The 15,832-nt window shown below is 42.9% G+C and overlaps 1 protein-coding gene across 4 annotated transcripts; it reads left to right on the top strand.

The window, feature by feature from the left end:
- The first annotated feature begins 76 nt into the window (after positions 1-76).
- Positions 77-15,427, top strand: LOC124183498 (serine-rich adhesin for platelets-like). 4 transcript variants are annotated; one of them, XM_046572079.1, is made up of 8 exons: positions 77-1,351; positions 2,792-3,098; positions 3,193-3,335; positions 4,425-4,642; positions 4,918-5,144; positions 5,353-5,679; positions 6,807-12,462; positions 12,739-15,427. In XM_046572079.1, exons 2-8 carry the CDS (start codon positions 3,069-3,071, stop codon positions 14,658-14,660), a joined length of 8,523 nt encoding a protein of 2,840 aa, XP_046428035.1. In that variant the 5' UTR covers positions 77-1,351; positions 2,792-3,068; the 3' UTR covers positions 14,661-15,427. The 4 variants fall into 4 exon arrangements, with proteins under 4 accessions (XP_046428035.1, XP_046428037.1, XP_046428036.1 ...); XM_046572081.1 differs by lacking the exon at positions 77-1,351 and adding an exon at positions 1,529-1,616; XM_046572080.1 differs by lacking the exon at positions 77-1,351 and adding an exon at positions 1,676-2,607.
- The last annotated feature ends 405 nt before the right edge of the window (positions 15,428-15,832 follow it).

The raw sequence follows: 15,832 nt of genomic DNA on the forward strand, positions 1-15,832 counted from the left end.
TCAGTGGTTTACCGACTGCGTAACAGGCAAAGTTGTGCCCAGTGAGAACCTGCAGAGAGGCAGGTTTTGTTGACTCTCGTGCGATATGTATCTATGGTATGTATACATGTGTACGCGGCAGTATGGTACGCATGTGTAAGTGCATTGATATAGGTATGTGTCTATACATAGGTATAGCTTGTGTTCGTGGTATCGTCGTGGGTTAATATTATTTTGATCTTCTTTCGGGGGGTGGTGGGATATGACGATGATTTATTCCAAAGTTGGAGATAAAACCGATACACCGTCGTAAGGACAGTGATGTGACGTTATTAAAAATCAGAATATATGTGCGGCCCTCGTCGCGTCGGGTGTCGTCTGGAACCACCTAGTCACTCGCCAGCATTCAAGGGAGAGTGAAAAAAGTAAGATGGCCGCGACGAAACTTTGCGTTCCGTAAAGAACAGTTGTGTTGACGTCGATTGGGTTTCAAATTTTCCTCGGCTTTTGCGAATACCCCTAAATACTGACAACGGTACACTGCTGCTACGTGTCCTATCTTCTTCTAGTGAATTTGTGCTGAACCGGAGACAAATTGTTGATTGCTCTCAATGACACAGATTGCCGCATGAACCGTACGCTTGTTTATCCCAGAGAACAACAATAATCAAACAACGTGGGACAAGTGAAGTACGAACTGTGATAAGTCGCGGAAAGAATCCCGATTGTTTCAATAGCCGTCGCGCATTATTGAGATCGACATTTATCGTCTTGGCAAGAAATATTCCTGCTTCTCGAAAGCAAATCCGGTCGTTGGCTTTAGAGGATTTTGGGAAGGAAAAAGCTGGCGGCGACCGTGTGGATTATTTAGCTTTCGCGTTACACATTCCCTAGTCGTTATTAAGACTTGCATTAACCGAGGGTTGCTTATAACCTGAGACGAAATGATAGATTTCCATCCCCTTATATGATTTGTTTTGTCTCGGCGACGGTTCCGAATATTCGATCAGCTAAACGGATGGGAATATAATTGCAAATTTTGCAGCTCTAGCATATCGAGGAAGCTGGGCAAAGTGGCGGGTAAGAGAAGTCACTGCTGAACGTGAGAGCAACCACGGACGGCCATATTAAAGTTTCAAAAGGTGGCAGCAGCGCCGTGGAAGTAGAGCAGCGAGTGAAGTGAAGTGAAGTGAAGTGAAGTGAAGTGAAGTGAAGTGGAGTCCCTCCGCTTGCCGATTAGTGCCTGGTTGCTCGCATGAACGCGAGTGCCTTGTGCTGTGCCCAACTGTGAATCGTCCCGCAGCGTGGCGTACATACAGCGCCGTAGTGGTGGGGTAGCAGTGGCGATCCTCGAGTACGCTGTGTTGACTTGGTGTGTATGCATGTACATACACGTTGGCGTTGGAGCGGTGTTATTTGTCGTTGATCGAGATCGTTTTTCTCCTTGATTAATGTGAACCTTCGACTGCCGACTGTCGACATTACCGACTTATGGCTCGTTAATGGTGAATGGTGATGCTATTTTCTTTATATGTGCTACGGCCGATGCTTTTGCAAAATTTCGGGCAACCAATGATATTAGGATTATGAAAAATTATTCATGCTCCCTCTCGAATACGGCACAACTTTACGACGACGTACGTAATCCTGCATACGTCTTCTCCTTCGTCTTCTGCTCCCCTCCCCCCTCCCCCCTCTCCTCTTCCTCATCCGTCCCTCGTCTTCCATCTCCTCCTTCCAAACGGCAGTAACCTTTTCAAGAATCCTCTGACACGTCAATTTGATCCTTGCGTACTTATCACCTGCACGCGCTTGTGACAACGGCTAGTGCCTCCTCTCGTTCGTCTCCCCTCAAAAGAACCAGACAAACTACAAATACCTGCCTTTTTCATCCCAATTCGTTTCCTTTTTTCACTTAGTGTGATATGCTTGATAGCAGTATTCGGTACCTTGATCAAAATTCTAATCTTTATTACTTAACGTTCGTAAAGATGAGAGCGCATCACCCACCATTGACTTGTACTAATTTTCCTCAGTAAGGAAGAGATTAATTCTCTTTTTTCAAACGGCTGTGTACTATACGCACGCCTCAAGTTTTTATCAATCAAGTTTTGATCAATCAAGTTTGATCCTAAACTGAAGTTGCCGCTGATGGATTATAAATTTCTGAAGAATAAAGTAGCCAGGGTAGCTGTTTGAAAGTACAAAGTCCTTACATTGTGGCTAATGTTGATTTGACCTGTTCGTCTATCATCTCTCATCGATCAAGCTTGATGGATCGAAACTTTGGATACATATATTGTCTACCTTATTATACCTAAGGGCTGTGGTGAAAAAAAAAGATTCTTTATTGATAGGTAACCTGACTTTTACCTAAATGTAGATAACGCAAAGCACCGATCCTATCCACAAAAGATGGCAGCTGTCAAATTATTTGAAATAACCGCATAACTTTCGACTGTAGGGCTGCCACTAATGTAACATTAAATATAGCCAACTAATGAAACTAACTTATAACGATTGATTATACATGAATGGTTATTTAAAATCAACAAAGGAATTTAAAATAATGATTTAATGCGAGAACAGCGATTTGTATGGCTAAAATCATGCAGCTTTGCTAATTAGGTAGGTCTAGTAAGTATATCGTTGTGACAATAAAGTTATTCATTGTCGAGACAAAAATTTTTATCAAGATAATCACGAAGTGGACTTAAATTATGACAGTTGCGGGTATTTGTACTAATTTTGAAGCAGGTAATAATATTCTCTCTGTCTTCACTTTACAAAATACTTCATATCTCTGTTTTAGTCACATCACAGTGGAGTCGGTTCAAAAGGAACGTCGAAGGAAAAGTTATAGGAAAGTTGAGTGGGAGTGCTTCACCGCACTGCTGATGTCAGCTAGGAGTTTGAAGTTGACTACCAAACGGCAGTCGCATCCACAACTAAGGAGTCACTCATCTATAGGATCTAGATGAGAGGTGATATCTATCGAAGGTCTTCGCAGAAGCCTAGCCTTGTAGCCTTGTAGTTCAAACAGGGCTGGCTCGGTACCTGAACCGTTGCTGCCTTTGACACAACTCTGAATGTCTTCGCACATACAAAAGTCGTGCGTGGTTAGTTCAACTTCTTTGTCTCTTAGCAACCGTTTATAATACTTGACCTTATGTCGTGAAACTATGCCATTAAATCGAAACCAATGATCAATAGGGGCTTGAGGCAACATTAAGTGACAGCAAAAAGAAGTACGGGGACAAGGTGAATGCTCTTTTGTCCGCCTGGGAACATGTTACTAACTTTATACCCGCGGCAACGCCAGAAGCTACGCAATCTCTCATAGAATGGGTTCACAGGTAAGTCGAAACTTTTTTCTTGCCTCTCTCTGATTCTTAACATTGATCTTTGCCTCTAATTACACTCATTGCCATTACTACAAGAGACTTGCTCCCAGCCTTAGTCTATTCATGATTTCTTAGCATGCTTGCTATACGTCTTTGAGTTACGAATGGATCCACTCGTCTGCAGTAGACGATTTCTTTCGTATAATTACAATCGGAAGCCAGTATCGCCTGTTCCTGCGAGTGATCTCATTAGTTTCATGTGCTTGGTTCGATTTTCTTATTCTACGCTGCGTGAATAAACCACAGAGGTCTTAATATCGTTAATAAAGAATATTTTTTTGTCAGATCAGAGTGACGGGAACTGGAGAGAAGCACTTGTACGTGACTCTGTTGATGATATGGTCAAAAGTTTTATCGACAGTTTTCTGGTGTCGATTGAAAGCATTGTGTTCGGCCCTTAATTGTTTGGCATTATGACTAAGTAGTTGTTTACAAATGTTTTCCAGACGGAGAAGATGGGTTTTTAAATTATTATTATTATTATTATTATTATGGGAGGACATTTATTCCCGGAAATTCTAGCCGATCTCTGTACTAACTGGATCGGCGATTCCTATTCCAATGTACATATCGATACTGATTTGATTAAAAACAGTTATGAGCTGCCAAATAACAGTCACAGTGTTAAGAAAATACGTTTGTTTGAAAATGTTACTTTGCTGGTGATCAGAGATTCAGTATTAAAAGTTTCTACTTTCAATTATCCTGACATTTCTCTAGTTCTTGTTATGTGATAAGGTGATTGGGATTCTTGTCTTGCAGCGCTGAAGGGACTTATTAACCCTTAGTGGGATGAATATGGAAATAGTTGTTATTTCAGAGTGACAATTTGTGAAAGGCCTACATTAATTTCAACTGTATTGAACCTTAGATACTTATTATACGTAGTTCGTGATATGAAAATGGATTTATAAGTTAAAGTTTTAATCAGAATTTCAATATGTCAAAAATCATAATGCTATCTGATTGTTTTACAGAGCTCGTATAACTACTAGTTGATAATTGAGGCTGCCATGTGAAATTCTCATTTTTTGTTCGCAGGCATACTTTGAAGTTGGTATTGCGGGGAGAGTGGCCAAAGTTGTCACCCGCTACAAAGACGCACCTTGGTGTTACGTTGCAGAGGTGCTCTACCCACCTGGGCCATCATCCTGCGGCACCACGCTGCGCTACTCTGATAGCCCTCGTACATGATCCTTGGACTCGTCCTGCCCTTGACAGTATTCTCAATGGCCAGCCAGATCCAAGGCTTGAAGATGGTAGGAGGCAACAAATTTTTTCCCTGTTATGCACATTTCTACCTGTAAAACTGAATGTGTACTTTTATGACCAATTAGAATTCGTAATTCATTTACATTATACCAGGAAATTTTCTGCCATATAATATTTTGAGTGATTTTTTTGGTTGGGCAAACCTCACAATCAGACTTTATTACCACGTATTTTTCTCTAGAAGAATTGCCCTCCTGGGTTTGCTGGTAATGGTAGTGTTTTTGATCACGCAAATATCACTCGTTTTAATCTTTGTTCACAGAGTTTTGTTGTTCGGAAAAAGGTGAATTATTAATGATGAGACTTCGAATATTGTGTGAGGATCGCTGCGAAGACATAGCAGTCAATTTGGCAGCCGCTTGCGTCCGTTCGCTTCGCCGAAGCGATCAGTTAAGATCAGTCTGCGAAGCTCAACATGTGCAATACATGACTGACGTGTATATCGTTCTATTGTACAAGCTCAAACGCACGCAAGACATATTCGCTCAAGTATTACCACATTTTTATCTTATCATTGTATAGATGTAGGTACGGTAGTCATAAGAATTTCTCTTAGCTCCGTGTATCAAATACCATCAGTTGTCTGTGTTTAATTAGAAAAGTATTGAGTACAGAGTGTTTACAGTTATGGTACAACTTAGAGCAGGTGCATTATTAGGATGGCATGGACTGTTCTTAAGAAAGGATTATTTTGCAGCTAAAATTAATGGATCTTGGAGAGGGTTTGGAATTGGTCCAGAGGCTCGGAGGTGAAGCACCGACCAAATATGGAACGGCAAGAGTGTGGAAAAACTCGACAAGAGCTGCAGAGTTGGTAGCGCAGTATTTGGTTACTGCCGGAATGGTTAGGCCTGTTGAAGAGACAGGATCCTCGACTCTTGAGCAAATTATAAATTCCTGGGCTCTGCTTCACTCAAAGCTTAAGGACATGGCTCCGACGTTACCTGGAATGATACGAAAACTCATAGAACCTGCCGAAAGTGCGCAGCACATTTACATTTTTTGTGCTGTACTTGGCAAACATGTGAGTAAAGATGAAATTTTGCGTTTCTTATTTCACACTTTCAATTAATGGACGTACAAACACATGCGCCACAATCTTAGCTATTGTATGTATAAGCGTACAATTATCCATTTTTAAGATCTTATGCATAAGCAGAATTGTCTGAAAACAATATTGACGAAAGAGCATTCTTTGCAAGTTATCCACAAGTAAATCCATGCGGAATTTTGTGAATTAAATTCATCATTTTTACCTCTTTGTTTGAGATAAGACCACAGTTTTATTTTGTGCAATATGAGACTGGATAACTGTGGTGAGTGCTGGAAACAATTGCAGGGTGGTCACTGGTACAGAAAATTCTGGAAAAGCTGGAAATGTCATGGAATTTTGAAATTCTGGAATAGTCAGGGAAGTGTCAGGGGTTTTTGCGGAAAGTCTGAGAATTGATTACTACATTTTTTTTCCATACATATACGTCCCACAATATTTTTAAGCATCAAATAAATTAGATTGAATACAAATTTCTTTAACATTGCCGGGAGGTTCTCTTCAAACTTTGAATATTCCTAAATATTACCTTACAAAAGATTGTGCGCATCGGCTAGAGGGGACAGTGTGACCCAAGTGACAGTTTGTATTTTTATAAAAAATAAATTATATGGAAAATAAGTATATTTTTTATCAATTTGCTACAAACAAGTTATCCGATTTGACTAGGGAATATTATAAAATTTTTGTTTGGAAATCTTGAGAAAGTTGGGGAATTTCATGATGGAGATTTAGTGGCCACCTTAAATTGTGAATTTGTGTCAAATTATGACGGCAGAATTGCAAGACAGCCTTGATTGAAATACTCGCAATTTTATTCCAGTTGCATCATTATTTCTAGCACTTACCGGACATAAGGCATTATTTGATGTGTAGTAACGTACCAGGAATAGGTCAAGCGTGATTCAACCTTGATTCGAATCTAAAAAATTGATCAATTGGTTTGGAATATTCACTCGTATGTGTGTACATGTGTATTTTAGATATGACCAATGTTGTGATATTACTTATTGATTTTCCTAATTTTCTTAATCCCATAGTCATGAACTTGACGGGTTCTCATCTGTGAGTTTAACCTGTATTTTTGTTTCTGGTTTCAGTTTGGATCGACCATCAAGCCACTCATGATTGAACTTTACATACGGGCGTTAACGACAGATATGAACGAATTGGAGGTGCAGAAGGTAAAATCGGAGAAGGAGAAGGTGCGAGAAATTGCAAAGCGGTTGAGCACGCAGTTTTTGAAATTAGCTGATGTTGTCGTCGAGAATGTTGGCATAGCTAGAGAATGCGTGCTTACGGCCTTTTCTCTCCACCCCACGCGACTTTGCTACGACAGAATCCGTGAAATGGCAATTGCTTGCGGTAAGGTAAAAGCGGACGGTGCTCGAATTGACGAGATTAATCGCTCCGACACGTTGGCAAGTTATCTGGACACAGGACAGGAACAAATTGCTACTCGACGCTTGTGTTCAGAGGTAACAGCAAAGAATACCAAGCCAAAAGAAGTATTATTCTCTTTAAAAAGCTTAGAAAAATCTCCACGTCAAAAAGAGATGAGCAGTACAGACGGGTGCCAATTACATCCGAAACGTGATCCAACAGCAAATGGTCCGCTTGGTGAGCTCTGTTTTAATTGTGGTGAATTCACGGGGGTTGAAATAGTGAGGATAAAGTCACCTGACACGACGTCCAATGTCGAGCGAACCCTTGATGCTCTAATACTGATAAAGGGAGATGCTGTCACAGGCTCAGCTAATTACGATGAGAAGTCTGCACCTAATCAGGTACTGGACGCTGAAAAATTGGGTGTATCGGCGCAATTGTGCGATGACTTGGCCGTTGTACTGAGCAGTCCACGCTATCATATGCTCAGCTGGGTTCTGGATTGGAAAGAATTGAACACTTTGTGTGAAAAGTATTTAGAAAATGCTGAAGAAATGCGTAACACCAATAAGGAATTAAAATTCTTGAACATTGACTATTCGCAGTTTAAAGACTGGCCGCTCGAGGAAGAAGCTAACAAAGACGTATTTTTTGGCATAGAAAAAGGATACGAGCAATGGGCTGATATACAGTCAGACGATTCGGAAGAATTTGGTAGTTTTCAACCAGCTGGGCCATACAAGAGGTCATTGACGAGAAGAAGCCTGGACGATACTACTGATTCTGACAGTAGTAGCATTCTGAGGCTTCGCCGTGCAGGTAGACCAAGAAAAATTCACAGACTTGCATCGACTGACAGTGACTTCGACGAAGATACCAACAACACCGAATCCTCTCATTTTCGGGGAGTCAACGGAACTGTCGACGAATCGGTTATAATAGAGGATGAAACGGTGACAGACACTGATACAAATACTCAGGATAGCCAAACGGATAGCCTCGGTAGTGACGGATGTAGGCAAGATAAAAAACCAAAGAGAAAATCACCTACTACTAAAGAAATCAGCAGTAAAAATCGTGGCAAGTCGAAGCTCACTGTAGAATCGATGTCGCATTTTCACATGCTTGTCAATGACAATGTAAGACGTTCTACAGAGGACATAAGCAGCTCTGACATAAGCAGCAACGACATAATAACGCTATTCTCTGCGGATATGGACGACGGCAAGTGCGAAACCATCAAGGGATCCTCGTATAATCCTGAGACACCGCTCATCATTACAGAAAAGCGGAGCGACCCAGCAGTACTAAAATCTTTGCGAATGTTCCGGCCCCAAAACATGAAAAAGCCGACAAGGATCAGTCAGATTCTGCAGAAGAATTTATTGAACAAGAATAAAGACGGAAGTTGTAGCAATAAAAACACGAGCTTATCCAAATTTTCACCCAATATGTTGAGTAATTTGAACCTAAATCCAAAGATTATTTTAACCCGAAGCGATGACGTCAACAAAAAAATGATGCTACCGTCAAAAAAACTGAGCCCCGGTGACATTACGAATGAATTGTTAAACCTGCAAAAGAGTAGATTTTCCCAAAAGAAAAATTCTACGATTGTCACAGACGAGAAAAGTCGCAGATGCAAAAGTAACATGGTGTCTGTTGAAAGGGATTTAAGGGTTGTCAGAAACTTGAACTCTAGCAAGCATGCCGGTTCGAACTTCGACATTCTTGCCAAGGCTGTGAGAGATTCGGACATATTGGCCACACATGTGCCTGGCTTGAACACTCTCGATATGATGGTACCGCCGCAAGTTGAATCAACTGTAAATATAGTTCAACTGTCCCGTAATATCCCACAAAGTCCGAATTCCGGTCCTGTAAACAGAGGTGGTACGCCACCAAGAAATCGTTCGTCTGTAGTCAGTAGTGGTATTCAAATGCCAAGTACTCCAACATCAAGCGGACATGACAGCGGCGTTGGCATGAGCCCAGCAGATCGTACACCTCCATCCAGGTCCTTGCTTCAGGACATTGGTGAAGAAGCCAACCAACTTCCCGATACTCCACCGCGTGCAAACTCTTTGGCATCAAACGTTGAAGGTACAAGTCCCAAACTACTCGAAGAGCAACAGGGCAGCAGATGTATTTCCCCAGACAAATCGCCATCGCCCACACCCTCACCCTCGCTTGCTTTGAACTCGGGAACGCCTACTGTTACTATAGCCTCTGAACAATTGCAAATTGTTTGCAAACCCGACGGAACGTACCGGTTGGCCTCGGTGAACCCCACCGCATCCTCGTCCTCGTCATCTTCATCTTCGTCGTCGACGTCGTCTCACTCACCTCATATGGGGCAGCGAGGCATGCTCACACTTCAGACATTGAATGAAAGTAATTTCTCACAGCAACAGTTGCAGGGACGATTAGAAGATTCGGGCACTCCCAATAGGACAATATATGATGGACTCAATACCATGAGTGTTAAATCTGTACATCACGCTGGCCAAAATACTTCGCCAGGCTTGCCCAAATTTCAGCAAGCATTCCGTAAAACCATATACGCACTGACAAATAACACGACAACTGTCACTGATTCTGTTACAACAGAGAATGTATCACAGCTGACCCCTGTATCAAAAACAACGAATCTGTCAAAGGCCGTACAGACTTCCTTGCAAAACACTCAAACCCATGGCGGAGTTAACACTCCGTCGATAACTAATGCTCCGAATTTACAATTGTCAACATCGAGGCAGCAAATATTGAACATAGTGCACGCGTCGGAGGGCGGAGATAGGGGAGGAGCGGGAGGAACGGGACGAGGCGCGGAAGAAGGAGTGAACAGTAGCGATAGTGTGGGTGTTGCAGTCACAACGTCTAGTAATGTCACCAATCCAACTGTGACGCAACTTGTTCAAACGACGTCATCACCCTCGGGTGTAATATATACGCACAAGATGCCAGTCACAATATCCACGACTAATCCCAGCCAGCTTAATATCATTCCACACACCATATCTCGCACAGTTTCATCTCAAGGTAATAGAACACCAGTGGTAAAGTTGAATATAATAAGGGCACCGTTGAGACAGCATAATATTGCAAGTACTATACAGGCGGTATTGGCAGGGCCACGAGTCCAGCAAAATGTTCGTCACGATAATCTAATCGCTTCCCCCATCGACGTTCCGATAAATCAGGTCAGCTCGACGACATTGGAACAACTACGAGAATTCGAAAGCGTTCTGGAACAAGTCAAGGAACGAAGTACCGTGCAACCTCAGCATCAAGGCTCCAATGTTGTAACAACGACTGTACAGACGCAAACTCAAACCCAGACCCAGACCCAAACCCAGTCACAGGTGCAAACAATCGTGCAACAGAATCAGCCAAGTAGCAAACATCACACGACATCCGGTACACTCGCCCAACAGCTGAATCTTATGTCGCGATCAGCGGTGTCGAGTAATGAATTCTCAAATGCAGCTAGCACTATTACATTTCAACAAGAAATCTACCCTCAGCAAAAAGTATCACTGGCCTATGTCGATCAGACAGCTACTCTCACTCAGAAAGTTGTCTCGACATCAACCCCTATTGTTGTTGTGACCAGCTACTGCCAACCAGTAGCCTCCCCGGCATTGAGCGTAACCTCTCAAAGTTCATCCAGCCCGTGCGTAACACCAGCTCCGGCACCCGTGTCATCTGCAGGAAAAACACAACCATCTTCAACCACGAAACTAGGTGGGAAAAAGTCGACCTCGAAAACGGTAAAGACGAGCGCGACGAACACTTCTAAAGCACCACCTGTGCCCAAGCCACAACAGAAGCCGCAAGAGGATGAGCAAACCGCTCAGCGAATATACGCAATTCTCGACGAGTATGCAGAGCAGCTGAGAAATTCCCCAGATCTTAACAATAAGCCAGCTCCTAGAAGAAGGTCGAATCCACCAACAAACCCTGGCCAATCGTCGAAGCGTAAAAAGTCCGGTTCGAGCAAATCGAAAACACCCAGCCAGCAGAGTTCCGAGCTGAGTCCTGGCCCTGATGACCTCGGTCGTACCATGGGTAGCGAGGATTCATCGTCAGGCATTGTTCACGTGCAAGACAGTCCCATTGGCACATCACTGGCGGACGATGCACAAGTAGGAACAAATGTGGAGGCAGCCTCGGTTGATGCTAAAAATTTGACCAACGACTCTAATGATGCGGTCGACATGAACGTCAAGCGAAGAAATTTGATATTTGCAGATCAAACCAATTCCGTTGCACAGCCGAGAACTGTTATTGTGCAGGAAGCAGTACAGACAGCATCTGTAAGCGTCAGTGAAGCCCTTGCCTCGGTTACAGGGAAACTTGGCAGCACAGCTGTATTGGTACCAGGTACAAACTATATTCTTCCAATGAATCTTATGAAGAGTGGACAGCAGTTCACAATAGTTTCGGGTGGCCCGAAACTTCTCGCTACCGTTCCTACTACCGTGAGAACAAGCAGCACCAGCAACGTATCGAACGCTTTGGTTCTTCAATCATTATTGAATCAAGCTGGTAAAATAATTGCTCAACCGACTCAGATGAAGCAAGTCAAAGTACCGACACTTCAAACCTTGAACACCGGCCAACCATTGGCGCAACAGCAACAGCAACAGCGACACCACCAACAACATCACGTCACCTCCAGTCCAACGGTTGTTGTATCCCAGAGTGGTGCTGGAAATCAGTTTGCTACCGATCATATAGAGAGGAACAATAGCGATGGAAACATCAAGGTCGATGTGCCAAACTCTGTGGGTATACCCATGCACGAAACACCAGAGAATGCAACAATAATCAATAAAACGCCAACAATCAGTCTGATACAAAAGAACGTCAACGATTATGGATCAAGCCAACAGATATGCAGTGTCATAACAAGCAGTCCAAATCTAACGCTCCAAAGCACGAGAATGTTCAATTCTACAATAAGTAAGCTTTCCACACCAACAGGAATGAAGCACGAAAACGTCGTTTGCTTGGCGCCACCTACAGTCACGCAATCACCTGAAAAAAATTTTACTCAGAACAGTGAGAACGATGAAATTGGTAGCGGCAGTAGTTTACAGACTGAAAAACCTGTTACCATACAAACGGCGACAATAGCCTTGGCATTTACACCTCAGTCAAAAGTATCCGTGATAAGTTCAGGACAGAAGGAAACACGAGACGTCACAATCGGTGGTGCAGTAGACGAGGGCGAAAGAGTTGTATCGCCAAAGTCAGTCAAGAGGAAATTTGACGAGGAATCCTCTGCAGAAGTGTTACCAAAAAATACGAATTCTATCATTAGGTCAGCAATGTCTGCAACTCTACAAAACACTTCTAAATTAGGTAGGACCCGCGTATCCTTGATTACTACATAACATTTTTCCATGTTAATTGCTTCAATCATTTAACCTGTAATTAACCACTGCTTGCATCACTTTTTTATTTCATCAATCTTCATCAAGTATGTCGCTAATCAGTTGATCTGTAAACAGTCAGTGATGTCCCAGCTATCGATACCAGCTACCTATGTTCAAAAAGAATGTATTGAAAAATCGTAGTATTGATAGCTGTGACAATGTGCAATCGTACTTGTACAATGGACCGTACGTCTTGTTTCAGAGGCTGCAACTGTAGAGAGTAAAGAAACATCAATAAAAGAGGCACCCGATCAGTTTCTCTTGAGTGGCATAGGTGTTAGCGGTGGGGAAGTCTCTGATGCCCAAGAAACTCAGGCGCGAAGACCGAATGATAACGTTACTGATGTACCATTGCGGATTGGCAACGGGCTTTTGTGCGGGAACGCGAGACTGCAGGAAGCTTGGGAACCAGAGCGGAAACCATCATCGCCTGACACGCCTTGGAGATACGTCCCGACATCTTCAAATCAACTAGGACTTGAGCCATTGAAGGCTTACTCTTCACGAGAAGGCGAAAATTCCGTGGGTAGTGGCAATGGTAGCGTACACAACGTCGTCCATATAATAAACAAAGGCCAAGGCATAGAGATGGCGAGTGGTCAACTTTATCAAACTACTCCCTCAGCGACGACAACGACGAAAAAGTACTTCATTAATCACACCCTAGAACCATTTCAGCAATATTCAAATAGAACACAGATAAAGACGCAACTGAATCCGCGCTTAGACCGCGAACTCGCGCAGCAGAGGATCAGCAAGGCGGCAGCCATCGAGCGTGAATTGAAATTGCAGAAAAGTTTGTCGGAAGAGTGCGAAGACTTAGGAGTCGATGAGCCTAGCACAAGTGATCTGTTTCCAGAGGCAGATCTGCTATTTGACACAAACCACTCACCGTCATTTGATCAATCATCTCAGGATGCTACCTGTAGCCAACCTGTGGGATTAAAGTCCTATAATTCATCCGTATACTTTCGCCCTCTCGATTCGTCCAGCAGCAGTAGGGATGCAAGTCCTGTTATTGACTTTAAGGCGATTGAGCGTAGAAAAAACACTGCGCAAAGAACACGAGCTATAAAAGATACAGTAAAAAGAGCTAAGCGTGAGCGAAATGACGACACGGTTATGAAAAATCTTTCGAAACAGGCGAAGCTTGATCTGCAGGAAGCGGACCCAAGCCAGGACGAAAGTTCAAACAGTAATTCAGATGTCTCCAGTCGTCTTTCCCCATCCATCTGTAACGATGTAACCAAAGACTGTACAGTCGGTCTTGAGCGTGTGAAGATGAATTCCCGTGTCACTTCCAAGTCAAGCTCCCCAAGCAGTACCTCTGACCTACTGCCTTCCTCGGTGATGAAACTTCAAGACACAGATGACCCCGACTCAACTGCGACAAATGCCAACAACATGTCGGTGGCAAGCTCAGGTGATGAAAGCTTAACCCTTTTGGGTGGCGGTACAGCCGATGTAACAATGCCGTCGCCCCTTTCACCGGCTAGCGGTCCATTATTGGCGATGCACAAGTATACTTATACTAACAAAAAGCGATCCCTATGCAAGGTGACACGCAAGGATTATCTGTCGTGGGAAAGCCCGTTGTCCGATCAAGGCAGGTCGAGCAGCGAAGATGACGAAGCTTCCAGCATTGCCGAGTCGACGAGTAGCCAACTAGGGGAAAGTATGATAGTAAACGGTTTGGAGGACAACATTGATGTCCCAACCACAGGTAGTAAATCCACAAACGATTATTGTTCGTCATACATGAACAAGCGTCGTCACGATAAGCTGAATGTAAACGCGAGGGTTGTGCTGAATCGTAATGATGCTAAAGGTATTGCCAGTAGTGATGTGCTTATTAAACGCACAAAGAATGACTCGATGGGTGAATCCGGCGCAGTCTCGAGTGATAAAACTTCCGAACCCTCCGACGACGAAGGCATCACTCATCATCCACCCCATTCCACAGACCCCGACTGTCGCGCAAGAAGATCCAGTCTTCGTGGTCACGTGAAGAAGGGATGTGCGTGCTGTAACGGCTCTCCGGAAAGACCGAAAAAAAAGTCTGTGAAGTTGGACCAGAAACTCAAGAAGAGATTGGCATCGAAACAAATAGTCAGGAAGAGGTAGTCCTGTAAGAAACTCTGATCGATCGAACTAGTTGATGCGAGGCTGTGTTCGAAAAATCGAATTGTGTATGAATCTATCTACATACGTACATACATAAATACACACATACATACATACATACATACATACATACATACATACGTACATGTGTGTATATATATATATATGTATGTATGTATGTATTATGTATATATCCGTGGTTGTGTGCGCGCGCGTGCGAGAACGAGTGTGTGTATATATATATTTCAGCGCATTTTTTTCAGCACATAATATGTATAGATGTGTGCGCGTGTGTACACTTGTGGCATTGTCGGATGGCCAATCTTCAAGCAAGTCATTAATCGTCATGTTGAAGTTCGTAGGTGACGACGAATCGTTCAAAATATTAGATTTACAATATATCCAGTATAAAATGACGTATATAACATGAATACTCGGCGGAAATGAATTTTTCATTTTTATCATTATCATTGTCGCCGTCGTCGGTATTAAGATTAAATTTGTTAATTACCCCCTAAAAAAATCCACCTACATGTAGATTTCGCTGAAAAGAATGCGCAAGGTAATTTGCAAACGTTATGATATAAAGCGTAGAGTTCAATTAAACGATAAATTTTTTGAAACGCAATCTAGTCAACGGGTGAGGTTTGAGGCAAGACTTCGAATGTCTTTGTATAAAACAGTAGAGTATAATAATAAATATGAATAGAATCGTGAGTTTCAGTGAGAACACATTTTAAGAAAAAGAATATATTTGTTGGAATCTGTTGGCGAGTTTTTTTTTTTTCTTTCCATGTCAAGATTACTATTCGCGCACCTACCAGGGTGTGACCCGACGGAAATGATTCCAGTTTATAAGAAATTGCAGTTAAGCCTGCCTACCCTAATCCTACCTACGGCCTTAGCAGCCCATCATTCTTCTGAATCTTCCACAGCCGAAGTTGTCAATTTCATTTGACTCGAATTTGCACGAATAGAAGTCCAACCAGCGACCTCGTAATCGGGGTTTTCTAACTCCGCTGGTGTTTTCCACTGTCTTTGAACAATTTGCTCGACGTTTCAGTGGTCGGACACGGCTGTATGATAGCCTCGCGGGGTAGGACGTTTTTAATACCGCAAGGCATGAATCAATTTTTGGCTCATTATCAGATCGTACTTTGTTGAGGGTGCCG

Source organism: Neodiprion fabricii, chromosome 5 (genome assembly GCF_021155785.1).
Source record: "Neodiprion fabricii isolate iyNeoFabr1 chromosome 5, iyNeoFabr1.1, whole genome shotgun sequence".
Lineage (NCBI taxonomy): Eukaryota > Metazoa > Arthropoda > Insecta > Hymenoptera > Diprionidae > Neodiprion > Neodiprion fabricii.